At 50.4% G+C, this 18,295-nt stretch overlaps 1 protein-coding gene across 3 annotated transcripts; it reads right to left on the minus strand.

Annotated features, from left to right (window-relative positions):
- Positions 1-8,127: 8,127 nt before the first annotated feature.
- SMIM12 (small integral membrane protein 12) lies at positions 8,128-12,525 on the minus strand. 3 transcript variants are annotated; one of them, XM_069585628.1, is made up of 3 exons: positions 12,334-12,525; positions 9,145-9,262; positions 8,128-9,062 (listed from the first exon to the last, which is right to left on the minus strand). In XM_069585628.1, the coding sequence occupies exon 3, from the start codon at positions 9,055-9,057 to the stop codon at positions 8,779-8,781; it is 279 nt and encodes a 92-aa protein (XP_069441729.1). In that variant the 5' UTR covers positions 9,058-9,062; positions 9,145-9,262; positions 12,334-12,525; the 3' UTR covers positions 8,128-8,778. The 3 variants fall into 3 exon arrangements, with proteins under 3 accessions (XP_069441729.1, XP_069441727.1, XP_069441735.1); XM_069585626.1 differs by lacking the exon at positions 9,145-9,262 and having other exon boundaries at positions 12,334-12,456; XM_069585634.1 differs by lacking the exons at positions 9,145-9,262; positions 12,334-12,525 and adding an exon at positions 12,064-12,127.
- Positions 12,526-18,295: the final 5,770 nt, after the last annotated feature.

The raw sequence follows: 18,295 nt of genomic DNA on the forward strand, positions 1-18,295 counted from the left end.
GGGGGTGGAAGACAGAGGGATGGAAGACTGAGGGATGGGGGCAGGGGAGGCAAACAGCAGGAGGGCAGCATCAGATGGCAGAGCCAAGAGGCCCCGGGGCTGAGGACTGGGGTCCCTCATCATTCCCAGCCCTTTGCCACGGCACTGCCGGAGGCCTCGGTTCCCCTCTCCAGTCAGGCCAGAGACCTGAGTCTTGAAGTGTGGGTATATGCATAGGATGGAAAATTATCACCAATCAGGGACTTCCCTGGGGGTCCAGTGGCTAAGACCCCATGCTCTCAACGCAGGGGGCCTGGGTTCAATCCCTGGTGAGGGAACCAGATCCCACGTGCTGCAATTAAAGATCCCAAGTGCCACAACTAAGACCCAGCACAGCCAAATAAACACATACTTTTTAACTACCACTAATCAAAATAACCAACTTTTCCTAAGTGCTAAGTACACGTAAGTTTCTTGTGCCAAATGCCTTGCGGGTGTTTTCTCTCCCTCCTCACAGCAACCCCGAGGTAAGTAATATGCTAGTCCCGCCTGACACGTGAGGTGGACCACCGAGAAGCAGCTTGGGGAAGGCCACGCAGCTGTCAGTGGCAGTGCTGGGCTGTGAGCCCAAGCAGCCTAACTGCACAGCCGAGTTTCTCAGAGGGGAAAGGGGGCGGGCTGGGATCCGAGCCCATCGAGGTCCCGGCACAGGACGGTGAGGCAGGGGCCAGCCAAGGACAAGGGTTTAGGGACAACAGCAGCGGAACAATCCACCTTGTCATCAACTGACCAAACAAGAGACACAGAGGCCTCCATCTGTGGGAAAGACTGTGACCTCCTACCCTCCCACACGTGGGGAAAACAGCTTGGAGAGCATCAAAGGGGCAGAGCTGCCCCAAAGGTTTATCTTTGGTCTGTGTGCCGGGAAAACCAAACAGGGAAAGGCAGGAGAAGCAGGCTGCAGAGATAAGTCACGCCAGCCGGCAGCAGAGGGGCCGCGGGGGTGCCAGCTCTGCGCCCGGTGCCAGCACACTCTCGAGGGTGTTTCCCTTGGTCAGGTCAGCTGGTGGGCAGACCAGTGGACCCCAGTTTGCTGTGATAACAAGAAGCAAACTGGGAAGGGGAGGGGTGGTGGGGTGGCCGCAAGCCCGGCACTGCCAAGAATTCCCGGTGTTATCTCGGGTGAGCTGCTTCCCGTTCTGGGCCTTGATCCCCTGAGTGAACAGAAGCAGAACTGGGACTCCTCTCCTCTCTCTTTGCGCTCCTTGGGGAGGAGAGGCAAACAAAGAGGGCTTCAGATAAACACCAGACGTTCCAGGCCAGGCCAACCCCTTGATAAAATGAGGATACCCCGGGAGTTCCCTGGCGGTCCAGTGGCTAGGACTCGGCTCTCTCACTCCTGTGGTGCGGGTTCGATCCCTGGTCGGGGAACTGAGATCCTGCATGCCGTGCCACATAGTAAAAGAAAAAAAAAAGAGAGAGAGAAAGAAACCTAAGATTCCACACGGTGCGCAGTGTGGCCAAAAATAAAATGGTTAATTAAGGAAAAAAAAATTGAGGACACCAAAGCCTGTTTCTTCTCTTGTTTCCAAGGCTTCCACCTCACCTATGAGCCTACCCTCCCTTTCCAGGCCACAGCCAGAGGGGAGGCACGAAAGGGAAAACAGAGAGAGAGAGCGCAGAGACACTCCAGAAGCAGTGGTGCCCTCAGGCTCCCAGGTGTTCCCACGCCTTCCCAGCATGTGTTCCTCAGAGTCAACCCAGGGGCTCACAGAGGCTGAGAGTGAGCCCCAGCTGGTAAAGGCATTACAGTTCCTCAGGCTCTGACCCAGGGCCCTGCGGGGGCCTTGGAGGGCTCCCATCCACCCTGCTGAGCTGCTGCACGACTCTGATCACTACTACACGAAGGGTTTCCTGAATGCTTTCCTGAGGACATTGTTCCCCTCTACAGAGTCATCAAGGTCAAATTCATCATGGGCTAGGCTGGTCCAGGTCCTACCCAGTGGGGAAAGCCCGCCCTCTGTCCAAGCCCCACTTCCCCCGGGAAAACTCAGCCAGCGCATTCGCTCCTTTTAGCTCATTACCAGCCTCGGGACGGCAAAGCCGTAGGAAACACGTAGGAAACACGGCTGCCGTGAGCTCAAGACTGCCAGGCAGCGCAGAGCACACACCTGGGGGGCCCGGGGCAGGGAGGGAGGGGAATTCACAACTAGAGACAGACATCTGGGAGCCTCGCTCCGTCTTTCCAAGAGGCTTGTCTCCACAGCCAGCCCTAGGACGTGCTCCATTCCAGAGTCACACTCAGGGGCCTCTGAAGTCATTCAGCGTTTATTGGAAATGCCTCTGTGCAAGGCTTCGTCCCTGCCCTCAAGGAACTCACAGTCTAGGGGAACAGTCGCACAACCAACACAACGCCCTGTGTAAATGCCGCGGGAGCAGAGTGGACCCTGGGCCTGAGAGGCAGTCTCTGCTCAAACTCCTGGGCCGTCCTGGAGTGGAACCGAATTCACCAGGCAGCCCAGGAGGCCCGCTGCGCAGTGCACACAGAGGCCTCAAGATCCGGACGGGCGCAGCACAGTCAGGAGGTGGCACAAGCCAGACTCTGTCCTGGGGATGGTGCAAGGGAGGCGGGGGCAAGACGGTGAAAGGACGTGCGTGGTGCACCCGGGGCTCAGGTGAGAGAAGCCATGGAGGTCTTTAAGGAGTGACCTCATCAGAGATGTGTTTGAGAGAGAAAATGCTGGTAGGAATGAAGAATTTTCAGGAAGAGACCAAAAGTTTAGGCCAGAAGTGATGAGGGCATGGAAGCGAGATGCAGAAAACAGGTGTAGAAGAGAAACCGTGACAGGTGGGCGGGGACGGGGGCGGGCAGGGGGGTCAGAACCCAGCTGAGCAACAAGAGAAAGGAGACGGAACCTACGCCAACACTGGGCGGGTGTTTCACAAACACTCCATCTTCATCCCCGCTGCACAGACGCAGCTTAGGAAAGCTGAAGTGACTTCCCTGGCCACACAACTAGATTACACAGTTAAGCTGCAAACCCACGTCAACGCCTTTAACCATCATACAAATCAAGACACAGAGATACATAGTGAGCTGTTTCGGAGAATGATCTGGAGGCTGGAGGGTGAAATTCACAACTCGAGACAGACATCTGGGCGTCTTCAAGGTAGATCAGCAGGTGGCTGAAGGCACAGGTGAGGCTGAAACTGTCCGGCAAGAAAACAAACATGGATGAAGCTGGAGGAACACTCATACTTAGGAGAACAGGAGGCGGCAATGGCAGAAGAGACAGCTGGAAAAGGAAACCGAGGTGGCGGTGATATCGAGACAGAATTCCACGAAGCATGCCGGACACTGCAAAGCAACAGTATGGCTGGGAGTGGACACCAGATTTGCAGTCATAAAGGCTTTCAGCCAAACTGGCTTCAGCACTGTAGTGGTGGAGGCGGAAAGCAAGCAGCAAGGGTCAAGAGGGATGCAGCCATGGGGCTGAGGAGGCTGGTTCATAAAAAAAAAAGTCACCTTGAAGGTTGCATCTGAAACTATACATGGAGACTGCCCGGCTACATGGTTACATACAATTCTCCCGCTGCGCTAAGCAGTGCAGGCCCGGAACCAAACAGAAGCGGACAGTGGAGCTGGGGGTAGAAGTGGAACGGGGCAGTGGAGAGAGGCGTAAGGACACAAAGGACTTGGACTCTTCCAGAGAGAAGAACTGCCCCTTCTGGGACTCCAGTAAACATGTTTAAAAATATCAAAAATATGTGGAGGACCCATTTGGAATTTTTAAACAAAAAACAAAGCCAAGGTTTATCTCCGCACTAAAAAGGATTTGATAAACAGATAACTAATGTTAACAAACTCAACTCAAAAGGAATAAACAGCTTTTACGTACATACAGAGGATGAGATGGCTGGACGGCATCACCGACTCAATGGACATGAGCTTGAGTGAACTCCGGGAGTTGGTGAGGGACAGGGCGGCCTGGCGTGCTGCGGTCCATGGGGTCGCAAAGAGTCGGACACGACTGAGCGACTGGACTGACTGAAGTACATCAAGGTACCCGTGGGACAGGAAGCAAAATGATACATACTAATTATCAATAATGCCTCTTTACTCTTAAAGCTGATTCCCCCAGGGACTTCTCCTTAGCAGACTTCCGAGAGACTGTTCAGGAAAAGCACAGAGGAGCATTTATGTCTATTCCATTATCAGACTGGCTGCCGTCCGATTCGATAAAAGGAGGGTTTTACCGGCATACAACAGCACGCGCCTGTTTCTGAAGCTCTAAGCTGGCTTCTCACTCTGTTTACACACAGGGAGGACAGCGGCATCCCCATCCTTCTGAGGCCAGCAGGGTGGCGGTCACGCCGCTCTCAAGCCTCCAAACCCAAGGCTCCCTGTTCCAGCCATCCTGAGGGGCCACTCTCAGGTGCTCCCCACACCTCGCTCCCCACTGCTCGCCCCTGACCTTGAGTCAGCGCCGATGTGACTACTACTTGGCAACACAGCCTGCACTCCCCTAGGCAGCCTGGTTCTGGGACAAGGCAGTCCCTCCTGTGAAACACTCCCCAAGAAGCCCTGGACCACCAGACCTATGAGGGCAGGTCCGGGATCACTTTCCCAGCCACAGTTGCTTGCTCTCTCCTCCTGATCCCAGCTCACCAGGACCACAAGGATACACAGAACTCTCTTTCTTGCGAAAAAACTAAAGCAGCCAGCATTTACTGAGCACCTACCTACTGCCGTGGGCTCTGCTAAGAACTTTACGTATGATATCTTAGCTTTGCAACAACCCAGCAAAACTAGGTATTCTTATTCCTGTTTACCAGAAAACGGACACCTGAAACTGAGAAAGGCTACATCACTCAGCTAGCAGTGGAGGCAGTATCACACATTTGCCGAACCCGAGGATCCTCTTTATTTTCACTGTGCCACACGGCCCTGGCTCACCATTCCACAAGTGCCCAGAGACCCGTGCCAGAGGGGGAAACGAAAAGTGAGATAAGACATGAGCAAGCCTCTCTGTTTGAACTGCCTGGTTCCCAAGTGACTCGGGGGAGTCTAATCTCATGGTGTTTCACTCAGTTGACAGCCTCATCAGCCTGGGCCCTGGCAAGCTGACAGGGGTCAGAGGGCCCCCGGCTGGCTTGTCCTGGCAGCTGCCCAGCTGACTTGCGCTAACACAGCAACAGGCACAGGAAAGGCAAGAGAGGGAGTGGAAAAGCCCCAGACACCAGGCCCCTGAGGGCAGAGAAGTGAGCCCTGACATGCTCAGACAGGGCAACGCTGCTCTGACGCCAGCACTGCCCTTCCCTGGTGGCTCAGCTGTAAAGAATCCGCCTGCCACTGTAGGAAACACAGGTTCGATCCCTGGGTTGGGAAGACCACCTGGAGAAGGAAATGGCTACCCACTCCCAACATTCTTGCCTGAAAAATCCCACGGACAAAGGAGCCTGGCAGGATACAGTTCACGGAGCCGCAACAGCAACAAAGCCACCACTATTACCCAGGGTGGGGAGGCAAACCCCAAGGCCATCTACTTACTCGTATGTTTCAGGGAATCAGAAAGTGTGGAAGAAAACCAGTCTGCGCCTTGGTTGGTCCCAGCAAGTCTGGCCTACCTTTGCCAAATCCATGGAAAGCCTGCTGCTTGGGACTTCCCTAGTAGTCTAGTGGTTAAGACTTCCCCTTCCAACACAGGAGTGGGTTCGATCCCTGGTTGGGTGTTAAGATCCCACATGCCTCATGGGCAAAAAAAACAACACATAAAACAGAAGTAATATTGTAACACATTCCAAAAATGACTTTAAAAATGGTTCACATCAAAACAAAAAATAACACCCTGCTGCCTAACATTACCTGGCTGGGCAGAGGCAAGAAAGCAGGCGCTGTCTCAGGGCCCCGCAGCAGCAGAACTCAGCCAGCCTGTGGGAAACAACAGCCAGCTGGGAATATTAATAGACTTGCTACAGGCAGAAATTCAGTGAGAGCAAACCCTCCAAAATAGAATTACTTAAAGGGGGCACAAAGTGAGACTAGAAAAAGGGAGCAACTCGGATTCCCAAGGACAGGGCTTCCTCTGCCAGGCACTGGGAGGAGGCACAGCAGGGCCGGAAGGGTTATTCTGAAACATCTGAAAACCCAAAAACGGCCTCGTCCGTGGGAAGATGTTTTTGGTGTTATTTCTGTTATGTTTTCTGTCCTCCGATGTTTTGCTTAGGCTGATATTAAACTACATATGTGCAGGATGCCCAAAAGTGTTTCAAGGGATCTCATATTTGCCACAGTTGTTAGATGATCACTTAAAAATAAAGCTCTTCTCTCAGATTTCATTAGCACGCGAGGGGCAGCTTGACAGGTGGCAAACTGGCAGCCACTGGGTCATGTGAGCATACTTAGAACTTTTTTTTTTAAATAAACTGTCTACATTTAAAAATCAGAAGTTTCCATGCCCCCCCCAAAAAAAAACCCCACAAAAATCTGAATTTTTAATATCTTTTAGAAAAAATAAAAGATAAAAATCTGGTATCTCTGGCCAAGCAGCACAAACTGGAAGAGGCTGCACAGCCACTGCCCCCTTCAGGCAGGCCCGTGCTTTCCAGCGCCTCATTTAAGACACCTCACTGACCCCTATCGGAGAAGGCAATGGCACCCCACTCCAGTACTCTTGCCTGGAAAATCCCATGGACGGAGGAGCCTGGTGGGATGCTGTCCATGGGGTCGCACAGAGTTGGACACGACTGAAGCGACTTAGCAGCAGCAGCAGCAACTGACCTGAGTGCTACTCCCTTGAAGAGATCCCAGGCTTGGTGGCACTCGGGACTGCCACAGGGGGGCAGCACTGGCCTGCTGATGAGGCCTGCGTCAGCTGATGAGGCCCGTAACCAACCTGACCTTAGCACATCCTTTCAGAACCAGAAACCTCATCCTTATTTCAGGAGCAGATGCTGCTACCCCACGTTCCCCACCAAATTTACTCCCTGAGAAACAACAGCAGTTCATCTCAACATTCCTGCCAGGCTTCGGCGACTGAGGGGGAAGCCACTGACTTGACCTGCCCCCTCCTTCTCTGGCTACCATCCTTTGTATCCCGCTCCCCCCACGCCACAGCCAGAACCTCACCTGTTCAGCTCTACCTTCACTCACCTGTTAACACCATCAGGCCTCAGATCCTGCGGTAAGAAGCAGGGCAAACGCCCTCCCCCTTTTAAGGTAGTTCATTCTTCATCAAACACACTACTTGCCTTTGCTCACTCAGGGTGAAGGTCAACTGACTTCATGAGGCAACAGGTCTGCTCTCTGCTCTCACCCTCTCCAACCTCACGGACAACGTCTTTAGTGGCAGCATCTAGTATAAGCTCCAGCTGCCCTTCAGGTCAGACGTTCAGTTACTATATATTAAGACCCTTAAATTACTCATCCCACTTCATCCAGAATGCCATTTACTGTTCCTACCCCTTTCCTGTATTCCAAAATGCAGGAAAAGGCCTCATATAAGATACTCCTGGCAGTATTTCTGAGTGAACAATCAGAAACAACCCAAATGTCCAGCGATAGGGAAACAGAAAACAAACTATGCTATAGTCCCACTTGATGGGCAACTGAAAACAATTAGGATTATGAAGACCACGTGATGAGATGGAAGAGTAATTCTGATATGAAATACTATGTAAAAAAAGAATATAAAATACGTACAGTAATGATAAGTAACTAAAATCAACTAGCCCAAGAATCAATGAAAATACCAAAATGTTACCTTTTTATCTGTACTAGAGACCTCAGAGTGTGGGTAACCATTTTTCAAACCCCCTACCAAATATTATGTATATATTCTACTTTTTATGTGTGCATGAGTATGAAGTTGGAAAATTTGATGTTAACTGTCAAGCTCCCTAGTCTACTCTAATTTAGACTTTGAAAGTCTATAAGCCTCTTGTTATCATGATAAAAAGGCCCATGGGAACCTGTGCCTCCAGGACTCACCGTCTCCAGGATCCAGTGCAATCACACTAGTAAAACAAAGCTCCAGGGCCCTGAAGTCCTTAGTTAAAGGCCGATGTTATCCTACCTGGAGATGTCTGCACTTACATAACTCCTAAGGAGACCCCAAACATCACCTGGAAGATAGGATTAGATCAAAATGGTTTTCAGACGCCACTTTAATCAAGTTTTGCACTATACAGTAATGGGCTGGGTGGTGAAAGATGGTGATTGTTTTCAAGCTAATTCACCTGCCCCAAGGCAAACAGTCTGGGCTCCCGAGAACAGAAAATGGCGTTCCTTCCCAGGGGAATCCCCTCCCTGAGCTGCCAGGACAGGATTTCGGGGAGAATGAGCACAAAGGACAGGGCAAGCTAGTTAAGAGAGCCAGGTAGATCTGTGAACTCTTGCCAGTGCAAACCAGAACTAGGCATGAGGTACCCCACCACCCCAGTCCCAGCCACTCCCACTTGAGGCCAAACCGCCTCCCCGGACTGACGGCCAGTGTTCACTTGGTAACTCTCCCCCAGTGGTGCACCCAGCGGCGCAGAAGCCCCAGCAGTCGTGGCCACCATCCAGCTGAGGCAGCCTGCAGGCCAGAGCCCTCCCAGGCCTTCCTCCTCACTGGCCCCTCCGCTTCCAGTGCGTCTGCCTCGCCATAGCAGAGCAGCCAGTATATGGGTGGCGGTGGGGGGTGGGAGGGGCCGGAAGCAGCAGTGAAGCGAATCAGACGTGGGTTCTGGGGCTGCGCCGACGTGGCGGCAGGCCCGGCCGTGGCCCGCGGAAGGCCCCACAGGGCCCTGGGTCCTCCATTAGTTCTTCTCCGGGCGGTTTCTGTTCAGGACGGCTTTAGGAGCAAATTCCAGCTTGTCCTTAAGGCTCACCACCTGCGTGTGGTCCTTGCCTAGCAGCTCATCCAGCTTGCGGTCTTCCCGGCGCTCCGAGATGCTCTTCTCCTCCTCCACAGGCTGTGGCTCCTTCCCCCTGATGAACCACTCCAGGTGGTAGCCCACAGCTCCGACCACGAAGGCCACGGGAAAGGTGACATAGGGAGCATAGGTGCGCACCGCGGTCCAAAGCACAGGCCACATGGCATCTGCAGGGGAGCACAAGGCCATTAGGGAGAAGAGCGCCCTCCCCGCCCGAGCATGGACAACCCGCCACGGTGCTCCGCTTACCAGGCGGCCTGGCACGGCGTACTGAGCATCCACCCCATGCGGAGCAACGCAAGAGGGCACCCCGCTTTATGCAACAGTGGGGTCCCTGAAATGATCTAGGCAATGTCAGAAGATCCCACTGTTAGGGAAGAGGACAAGAGTCTATTTTATGGACTACACTCTTTGACAGTTACACAACCATGTATGGCAGTGTTCCCCACAAGAGACCCTCTGAGCCTTACCTAATAAAGCTTCAAGCCTGCTGGTGACCCCAGGCCCTCCCTGCACAGTTTGCCAACATTTCAAGAGTCGATAAGAGCCTTCCTTTGCTCTATACAATTTCTCCATCAGCAGAGCTAGCCACCCCTTCCCCACCACACACAATCCCACCGTGAGTCTCTTGTCCTTTGCCCCATGTAAAGAAAGAGCATATTTAGGCAGCCAAATCCATTACCCAACCAGTCTGGATTTTAGGTAAAGAGATAATGGTTTTTTCCTGTTCTGAACCTGACTTTCCTGACTAGATGAACCTCTACAAATCTGCTGGCCAAACCCCTTTCAAAATACACTCTCTTCAACCAAAGTCATATCCTCATATTTACATAATTAAAAATATCACCAACCCATTACACATTCTCTGGACACACTAGAACTTGAAAATGAAAATTCTATGTTTTTTTCTTTTTTAAAAGAAAAAAAAACACTGTACAGAACTTCCCTGGTGATCCAGTTGTTAAGACTCCATGCTCCCAGTGTGTGGGGCCTGGGTACACTTCCTGGTCAGGGAACTAGATCTCACATGCAGCAACTAAGAGTTCAAATGCCACCAACTAGAGATTCTGCTTGCCACAACTGAGGCAGCGCACAGCCAAATAAACAGCAGTTGATAAAGAATCTGCCTGCCAATGCAGGAGACGGGTTCGATCCCTGGGCCAGGAAGATCTCCTGGAGAAGGAAATGGCAACCCACTCCAGTATTCTTGCGTGAAGAAGTCCATGGACAGAGGAGCCTAGCAGGCTACAGTCCATGGAGTTGCAAAGAGTCAGACACTACTGAGTGACTAACACTTTCACTTTTTTTTTTTTTTTTCATAAAACAAAACACAACACTGCACAAGCCATGGCCCTAGAGTTTCCAGAACTGAAGACAACACCAAAAAAATGTAAAACCACACAAAGTGGGTCATGCTAATGGCCATTCAGTCTCAAATGATTATTGTTAACAATTATCAAGGACTACTCACAATTATCAGAATAGTGATATTCATTCACGTTTATTTATTGCGCACTAAGTGCCAGAGCCTGTGGTAATCTATGTATTCTATCTTCTCTAAAACACATGTCCACTCTGCGATAGATGGCATTACCAGAGGGTTAAGTAACGTGCCCAAAAGTCTCAACTGAAATATCATTCCTTTTGTACCCCTGTAGGTGTTTCCCCAGCTCGGCTGTCTCTGGTCTACCTCACCAAAGATCAGATGACTCTCTCCCTCTCTCTTTGGTTCCAATTCTCTTTGGAGGAATCCCAGCATTTTGTGGACCCAAGATTATAACGGACCATCACCAGGGGAAAAACTGCCAGAGCAGCTCTGAGGTTGTGCTCTGAGTCCCTGTCTGAACACCAGGCACTGTGCCAGACAATTCACACACTAGTCGTCACGTGACCTTCACAGGTGCAGATCGCCTCTATAAGGTAGGAATTACTAGTCCAGATTTTTGTTGAAGGCCACAAAGGCTCAGGAACATAACCTTAACTGGCCCAAGATCACCAGAAATGACAAAGCCACTAATTGGAACCCAGGCCTCTCCATCTTCAACACCTCTGTTCCTTCAGCTGGAAAAACACACTGCAAATAGGCGTATGTGTGTATGAGCACACAGTTCGCTCCACGCAGTCCTGTCCGCCTCTTTGTGACTCCATGGACTGGCTTCTGTCCAAATCCTGGTCTTGAAGAGAGCTTCCTGCAATTCTTCCCTCTCAACTTGGCACTTCACTTCCTAAAAGAGCTTCTCTTTTTGAAAACTCTGAGATTTGTGATACATTCAGACATTTGTGAAATGATAAGGCACCCCTGAAGAATCTCAAACCTAATACGTCTTCATTTTCTTTCCTATCTTGTAAGCAAGTCCTCTGTGAGTAAACACTTTCCCTCAACAGCAACTCTCTGCACAGGTCACCAATTTGTCTTAAAATATATGAAGCATGAGTCCACCGTGTTTTTCTCTCTCATGTGCAGCCCAAGGTCTCCCTCTGTGGTTCACGTTCTAATCGTCCCCAAATAACTTAATCCATTCAACATTTAGAAACACTTTGTGTCGCACACTGGGCTGGCCTACCCGATTTGTGTGCATTTCTCAAAACACTCTGCGGTCCAAAAGGGCAAGGCCAATGTTTGTGCATTCCCACTGTGGTCTATCCATCTCCCATCCTTCCCACCCCATCCGGCATTAAATGCTGAAAAAGTTTGTTGAATGAATGAGCAACTGGCTTGTGTAAAACCACCGCAAAAAAGCCACCGCAGTCATCCAACCACCCGCCCTTAAAAGGCGGCAGGAACACAGCAGGTGCCTCTGCTGATCACAGGAAGCTAGATACTCTGACAAGTCATCCCTAAGGGGTCAAAATGGGAGGCCAAAGTGTCTGGCAAATACCGTGAGGCCTATTTCCAGCCCCGCACGGAGAAGTCTGAGCAGGAAAAGGTCAAATGGGTTGCGGGGAAACCTGCCCTTGTGCCGGGGGTCCTGGAGGCCCAGTGAGATGAGAAACTGCAGTCAGGAGATTTGAGAACCGCTAACAAGGGCAAAGGAGGCCAGACTGGGTGGAAAAATCAATCCTGACCTTCACTGAGACCGGTCCAGGGACGAGAGCGCAAGGAGGTCAGGGTCCAAGGGTCTGCCCTTCGCCCTTCTCTGGGTTCCCTGGGCCCGGCCCCTGTCCCACCTGTCTGAGCTCGTCGGGTCCGTCCTCACCCACGTGCCTAAGACCGAGAAGCCTTGACAGCTAAGTGTTCGCAGGGCGCTCAGACGCTCACACCGAGCCCGGGGAAGAGAGAGGGGCCATCTCTTCTTCTCAGGCCTCGTCAGGGCCAGAGCCAACGCTAGGCATTACCCCTCCCCTAACTCAGAGGTCAAGGCCACGAGGCGTCACCACAGCTACGGGCGGCCCAACAGCAGCTCCGGAAGAGAGACCGCCTGCGGGACGCGTGCTCACCTGCGCGAAAGTCCGCACACCACCGTCCGGACCCCGCCCTCCAGCCGAGCGCCTGGAGCCCAGACACCACCTCTCCCAGCGGCCCGCGGGGCCCAGCCCCGGGACCCGCCCACTGGCGCCGGCTCCCTCGGAGCGCAAGGATTGGCTGAAAGGACTGGGGAAGCTAGGCGCCCGCAACCGGCCGCGCCGAGCTGAGATGCATACAGCGTCCCCTTCCGGATGGGAGGTTTCTCAGTGACGTCACCACGGGCTTTCGGTTGGAGAAAGGAATCAACTGATGTTGACTAGGCGGCTCCTAAGACTTTGGTCTGGACACAGAAAAATAAAAAACATGACCCTTGACCTCAAGAAGGGCTCAGCAGAGTAAAATCTAGAACTCTTAAAAACTATTCCGATCTGGGCTAGCTTTCTAGCCGTGTGACATTGGGAAATGTGTGACATTCAGCCGTGTGACTGAGCCTCCTTTCCCTCTTATGCATAGACGTAATAATACCTATTTCACAGGATGTTGTGAGAGTTGATGAGATAATGTATGCGAAGTGCTCTGCTGGCATATCGCAAGCAGGGAAATAAATGACACTACTGTTAGCATCAGTTCAGTTCGGTCGCTCAGCTGTGTCCGTCTCTTCACGACCCCATGGACCACAGCACAGCAGGCCTCCCTGTCCATCACCAACTCCCAGAGTTTACTCAAATTCATGTCCATTGAGTCCGTGATGCCATCCAGCCATCTCAGCCTCTGTCATCCCCTCCTCCTCCTGCCCCCAGTCCCTCCCAGCATCAGGGTCTTTTCAAATGAGTCAGCTCTTGGCATCAGGTGGCCAAAATAAAGTATCGGAGTTTCAGCTTCAACATCAATCCTTCCAATGAACACTCAGGACTGATCTGCTTTAGGATGGACTGGTTGGATCTCCTTACAGTCCCAAGGGACTCTCAAGAGTCTTCTCCAACACCACAGTTCAAAAGCACCAATATTTCAGCGTTCAGCTTTCTTTATAGTCCAACTCTCACATCCATACGTGACTACTGGAAAAACCATAGCCTTGACGAGAGGGACCTTTGTTGGCAAAGTAATGTCTCTGCTTTTTAACACACTGTCTAGGTTGGTCATAACTTTCCTTCCAAGGAGCAAGTGTCTTCTAATTTCATGGCTGCACTCACCATCTGCAGTGATTTTGGAGCCCAAAAAATAAAGTCAGCCACTGTTTCCACTGTTTCCCCATCTATTTGCCATGAAGTGATGGGACCAGATGCCATGATCTTAGTTTTCTGAATGTTGAGCTTTAAGCCAACTTCTTCATTCTCCTCTCATACAAATAATTAAAATACAGTAACACCTAATTCTTACTTGGCCTGGCACCCCACTCCAGTACTCTTACTTGGCAAATCCCATGGATGGAGGAGCCTGGTAGGCTGCAGTCCATGGGGTCTCGAAGAGTCAGACACAACTGAGCCACTTCACTTTCACTTTTCACTTTCATGCATTGGAGAAGGAAATGGCAACCCACTCCAGTGTTCTTGCCTGGAGAATCCCATGGAGGGGGGAGCCTGGTGGGCTGCTGTCTATGGGGCTGCAGAGAGTCAGACATGACTGAAGCGATTTAGCAGCATAGCTGATTAATGAGGACTTCCCTGGTGGCTCAGACGGTAAAGCATCTGCCTACAATGTGGGAGACCTGGGTTCAATCCCTGGGTCAGGAAGATCTCCTGGAGAAGGAAATGGCAACCCACTCCGGTGTTCTTGCCTGGAGAATCCCAGGGATGGGGGAGCCTGGTGGGCTGCCATCTACGGGGTCGCACAGAGTTGGACGCAACTGAAGTGACTTAGCAGCAGCAGCAGCAACACCTAAGTCTTACTTGGCCCCCCAGGCGCAAGTAGTCACTCCCTCCTCTGTGTCCCCATTGCACCCTGTACAGATGTCTATTTTATAGCATATAGAAGAAGAGAAAAAAAACACACACACCAGAGTGTAGGCTTCATAATACCCCAGCTAGCTCTGCGTCACCACCCGTGTGATGCAGCAATAACACATACTAAACCCCTCCTCTTCCCCCCATAGAGACCACTGTTTCACACCTCCATGCCTTCATTTACACTTTTTCACCTACCTGGAATGCCCTTCCCACCTTTCTTTACCAAAGGAGCTCTGGCTTGTTTTTCAAGCTTAAAGGACACCTTGGTAGGAAGCCTCCTAGATTGCATTATCAGGTTAGATCCCCTTCCTGTACAATCTCAAAGATCTCAGTGCTAAGTTCTGACAATGGAGGAGGAGAAAAAGGAACTGATAAAGAATAAAGAAAGGTGTAGGAACCGGGGACTTCCCTGGTGGTGCCGTGGTCAAGTCTCTGTGCTCCCTATGCAGGGGGCCCAGGTTTGATCCCTGGTCAGGGAACTAGCTCCCACATGCTGTAACTGAAAGAGCCCTGGAGCCACAATGATGCTCAAAGATCCCGTGCTGCAACTAAGACCCAGAACAGCCAAGTAAATAAGTTTTTGAAAAAGAAATGTATAGGAAACCACTATTAGCAGAAAGTCTTCACTAACTGAATATGTAGAGAGAAGAAAGCTATGACAAACCTAGACAGCATATTAAAAAGCAGAGATATCACTTTGCCAACAAAGGTTCATCTAGTCAAAGCTATGGTTTTATCAGTAGTCATGTATGGATGTAAGAGTTGGACCATAAAGAAAGCTGAGTGCTGAAGAATTGATGCTTTTGAACTGTGGTGTGGAAATGACTCTTAAGAGTCCCTTGGACAGCAAGGAGATCAAACCAGTCCATCCCAAAGGAAATCAGTCCTGATATTCATTGGAAGGACTGATGCTGAAGCTGAAACTCCCAATACTTTGGTCACCTGATGCGAAGAACTGACTCATTGGAAAAGACCTTGATGCTGGGAAAGACTGAGGGCAGGAGGAGAAGGGGACGACAGAGGACGAGATGGTTTGATGGCACTGTTGAGTCCATGGACATGAGTTTGAGCAAACTTTGGAAGATAGTGGAGGACAGAGGAACCTGGTGTGCTGAAGTTCAGGGGGCTGCAAAGAGCTGGACATGATTAGTGCTGAACAGCAACAACAGAGAAGAGAACAGAATGGCCTACAATAACTAGCCTTCTGTCAGCCAATTAACATTTTCTAGGCATTGCCAAAGCCCTTCACTCTGTGGATCACAATAATCTATGGAAAATTCTGAAAGAGATGGGAATAACAGACCACCTGATCTGCCTCTTGAGAAACCTATATGCAGGTCAGGAAGCAACAGTTAGAACTGGACATGGAACAACAGACTGGTTCCAAATAGGAAAAGGAGTACGTCAAGGCTGTATATTGTCACCCTGCTTATTTAACTTATATGCAGAGTACATCATGAGAAATGCTGGGCTGGAAGAAGCACAAGCTGGAATCAAGATTGCTGGGAGAAATATCAATAACCTCAGATATGCAGATGACACCACCCTTATGGCAGAAAGTGAAGAGGAGCTAAAAAGCCACTTGATGAAAGTGAAAGTGGAGAGTGAAAAAGTTGGCTTAAAGCTCAACATTCGGAAAATGAAGATCATGGCATCTGGTCCCATCACTCCATGCGAAATAGATGGGGAAACAGTGGAAACAGTATCAGACTTTATTTTTTGAGGCTCCAAAATCACAGCAGATGGTGACTGCAGCCATGAAATTAAAAGACACTTACTCCTTGGAAGAAATGTTATGACCAACCTAGATAGCCAATTAAAAAGCAGAGATATTACTTCGCCAACAAAGATCCATCTAGTCAAGGCTATGGTTTTTCCAGTGGTCATGTATGGATGTGAGAGTTGGACTGTGAAGAAAGCTGAGCACTGAAGAATTAATGCTTCTGAACTGTGGTGTTGGAGAAGACTCTTGAGAGTCCCTTGGACTGCAAGGAGATCCAACCAGTCCATTCTGAAGGAGATCAGCCCTGGGATCTCTTTGGAAGGAACGATGCTAAAGCTGAAACTCCAGCACTTTTCCACCTCATGCGAAGAGTTGACTCATTGGAAAAGACTTTGATGCTGGGAGGGATTGGGGGCAGGAGGAGAAGGGGATGACAGAGGCTGAGATGGCTGGATGGCATCACTGACTCGATGGACGTGGGTCTGAGTGAACTCCGGGAGATGGTGATGGACAGGGAGGCCTGGTGTGCTGCGATTCATGGGGTCGCAAAGAGTCAGACACGACTGAGCGACTGAACTGAACTGAACTGAGGCATTGGAGATGCAAAAATATCTGGGACCATCTTTTCCCTCAGGAGTTGTCTAACGTGGAAGCAGAAGGGTCTAGGAAATGTTGAGAGAGTATGCAAAATGTGATGACAGGAGTGTGCACAAGCAGCACAGAGAAGGGTCCTCAGGAAGAATCAGGGAAGATTCCCCAGAGGAACCTTGAGTCTCAAATGCTGGCGAGCAGTTCTGCTGCCTGAGAACTGAGTGGGGCTCCAGGACACAGACTTAGGAATCAGAGAGCTGTAAATTCAAATGCTGGCCCCGCTGCCTGCTAATTTCAGAAAATCTGTTCACCCATTGTTTAAAAAAAATGACAAAGAAAGTGGTTAAGATTTCACCTTCGGGGATGGGTGCGGGGGTGGTGCCATGTGCACTTTCGATTCCTGATTGGGAGCCAAGATCCCACATGCTCTCAGTCAAAAAATCGGGGGGAAAACCCCAGAAACAACACTGTAACAAATTCAATGAAGACTTTAAAATTGGCCACATCCAAAAAAAAAAACTTAATAAAAATAAAATCCCTGGGTTGGGAAGATCCCTTGGAGAAGGGAAAGGCTACCCACTCCACTACTCTGGCCTGGAGAATTCCATGGACTATATAGTCCATGGAGTCACAAAGATCAGACACGACTGAGCGACTTTTGCACTTTCACACACTTCACTTTCAGCTCCTCCTAAGTGCTTGGTAATTGGTCACCCATGTTTTGCTTTCACTTTATGTTTCCTTTTCACTTTACGTATTCCTCAAATTCAGGCCTCCTTCTTCAGTGTCCTATGTCCATTTATGGCATTATTTAGTAAGCCCAAAACTTGACTGACATTTTCAAGGCCTCTTCATCTTTGCATTAGTCCCCACATCCAGTTTACAGCACCTAGGCCTCCTCAATGTCTCTCAAATTCAACATCATCCCTTACCTGGACCACCTTGGCAACTCCTTCAGTGGTCTCCGTGCCTTCCATTGTCTCCTTCAGTCCATTTCTTTCAAACACTTAAATAAAACCATGAAATCTCCAGCTTACACTCAGGGGTCCCTTCCAGCCACATCTCCTTTATTTCCTCTCCACCCTGTCCTGCCTGTCACCTATCTCAGTCTCTGCTCTTCCCATCATCTACTACACACTTACTGTTCCATGACTTTGCCTAAGTGGGTCTGTTTGCCTGAAATGAATGTCTTCCCTTTTCATCCCTCACTGCAAAACCCATAATTCATCCTGCAAGACCCAGTTCAAAAGGCCTCTCTTGCAGAAAGCTTTCCCAGACTTGCTGGCTATTAGAGGCTCCCTCCTCTGGTCTCTTCAGCCGCCTGGGTGAATAGGCCTCCCTTTGTGCCATAACTTTGTGTTTATGTGACTCGCTAAGCCAGATGGGAGCAACTCAGGACGGGATCTAATCCTTCACATGCCCATGGAGCTCAGCACAACAACCTGGGCCACAACACCCTAAGGAGACTCCCCCCGTCAGCCCCTCCATCAGCCACACACTGGGAGATTTTAGACATCACGTCTGCAGCAGGATGCCTGCACAGTCTCAGATGCTGCCTGTCCTCTGCCATCCATTCCCATATACCTCTTGGCCCCAGCAAGCCTGGCCTAGTTATGCAGACTCATAAAAAGCTGTATAATGTAGAGGGTTAAACTTAGACTTAGCCATTTCCTGGCTTCGTGATTTGGGGTAAGTTGTTGAACCTCTCCAAGCCTCAGTTTTTTCATTTGTAAA

Source organism: Ovis canadensis, chromosome 1, assembly GCF_042477335.2.
Source record: "Ovis canadensis isolate MfBH-ARS-UI-01 breed Bighorn chromosome 1, ARS-UI_OviCan_v2, whole genome shotgun sequence".
Classification (NCBI taxonomy): domain Eukaryota; kingdom Metazoa; phylum Chordata; class Mammalia; order Artiodactyla; family Bovidae; genus Ovis; species Ovis canadensis.

Excerpts from the sequence above, each read along its gene's own strand:
- SMIM12 (XM_069585628.1), bottom strand. The coding sequence starts at position 9,057 with ATGTGGCCTGTGCTTTGGACCGCGGTGCGCACCTATGCTCCCTATGTC.